Genomic DNA, 1,825 nt, shown 5'->3' with positions numbered 1-1,825 from the left:
CATTGCAACTCTACACATAAACTCCCTCTAGATCCACTAGTGTTCTCCACAAAAAAATTATTTTTCTCAAAAAGCAAAAAAAAATTCAAGTTAATAACTACCAAAAATAATGTTCCACTATAAAATTAAAGTTCTGTTCCACAGCAAAATTACATTTACTTAGAATGGCTCTTTTTTAGATTTAATTCTCTTCACTAGCGTCACGAAAGTAAAGAAACTTCCTAAGCGTGGATGTAAATTCTGGAATTTGTTTCACATGTAAACCATCGCCTGTTGTGCCACTCCAAGCTGACATCCTCATTGCAACTATCGTCATCATTGACAAGACATCATGCGTGTTACGGTAAGTATTGAAGACATAGCATAAGTGCCTAATAAAAGGACTACCATCAATATTTCGGTAAGAAAAATTCGTTTTAATGGTTGCAAATGACATCAAAAAATCTGATCCAAATGGTATTATTTTGTTGCTCTCCTCATCATTAGGATCATCCCTGGCAAGTACTCCACGGTTATCAGTTCCTCCTCTGCATGACTGGATAAAAAGGAGCTTTGGCTTACCACGTAAACCTTTTTTGGTTGTTTCAAGTCTGTCTTTAATGGCTGAGACTTTATATGGATTACATTTCTCAACAGTTTTACCTTCTTCTTCAACCTTATCACATGTATAAAAAACAGTATCACCATCTTCATCGGTATTACCATGAGCGAGGATAAACATAACAAAGCAGCTTGACTGATTGTGATCAGTTTTTTGCACGTTTGTCATTAACTCATCAATTTGACTTCTAGAAAAATCCTTGTATACTTTAAAGGCAAATTTAAGAGTACCTTTAAACAAGGAACGTAACTTTTCGACATCTTTACCATTTCCTGGCTCACGATCTTCTTTTTTTCCACTCATACTAATAACTAGGCAGTAGCCACGTGCAGGTGTTGTATCCATCTTGTATTGATCTATGTCTTTGCACTTGAACTCCTTAGCCTCCTGATCATCAACAGGAGGAACAGCATCACCATCAGCTTTAAGAGGTGGGAGATCTAATTTTTTTAAAAATTCAAAAATAGCATGGGATTTAAATTACATTCATAATTTCCAAGCCAAAGACTATCAGTCCTAGGGCAAGGTGATTATAAATTTCATTATGTTTTGTTTTAAAAGTATGGTGACATGATAATAGAATGATAGGTTCATTTATTTTTATACGCACATTTATACAGAAAAATGGATTACCAGATCTCTACCACTATAAAATGCACCATTAAGTAAAATACTACCCATGAATGGTTGAAAATCAGAGGAGGTAGGACATGGTTGACAAATAATATAATAATAGTGTCTAATATAGTGTCTATGACAAATAATGCTACCGAACTTAGTTATATGCAAAATGCAATGATGTAAGAATAGATTTGCTCTTGGAATATCAAAAGGCACAGGACAAAGGACTTTGGAATTCAATTCCTGCATGACTAAAATGTATAATTACATGTACATATGCCATGTGCAATTATAATGATACCTGTTATATCTTCATTATTAAGTATGAGTTTTTGAATTCCATTTCTTAAACTATCAGCTGCACGTTTGATAGCTTTTTTTATAACAGCCCAGATTGGTGCAGTACACTCAAATGTTAGATCGCTGTGATGAACAGCTCTCAGTGCTATGAACATGGAGAGATCTTTGAACTCTTCAGTGATGTAGTTTTGAAATGTTGCTAGGGTTGTCTCAGATGGATTCCATGACACAACAACAGTCATCTAAAATTAATAGTATTATACTGTAACATACTGTATGGCGGGATTTATTGACGAGTAAAAA

General features: G+C 34.3%; 1 protein-coding gene across 1 annotated transcript; it reads right to left on the bottom strand.

Moving 5' to 3' along the window:
* Positions 1-106: 106 nt before the first annotated feature.
* LOC105315492 (caspase-3-like) lies at positions 107-1,764 on the bottom strand. Its single transcript, XM_011410172.2, has 2 exons — positions 1,524-1,764; positions 107-1,041 (listed from the first exon to the last, which is right to left on the bottom strand). Exons 1-2 carry the CDS (start codon positions 1,762-1,764, stop codon positions 182-184), a joined length of 1,101 nt encoding a protein of 366 aa, XP_011408474.1. The 3' UTR covers positions 107-181.
* Between the last annotated feature and the right edge of the window lie 61 nt (positions 1,765-1,825).

The sequence above is a fragment of the Amphimedon queenslandica genome, unplaced genomic scaffold (genome assembly GCF_000090795.2).
Source record: "Amphimedon queenslandica unplaced genomic scaffold, v1.1 AMPQUscaffold_9930, whole genome shotgun sequence".
Lineage (NCBI taxonomy): Eukaryota > Metazoa > Porifera > Demospongiae > Haplosclerida > Niphatidae > Amphimedon > Amphimedon queenslandica.
This window is presented reverse-complemented; position numbering and strand designations above follow the sequence as displayed.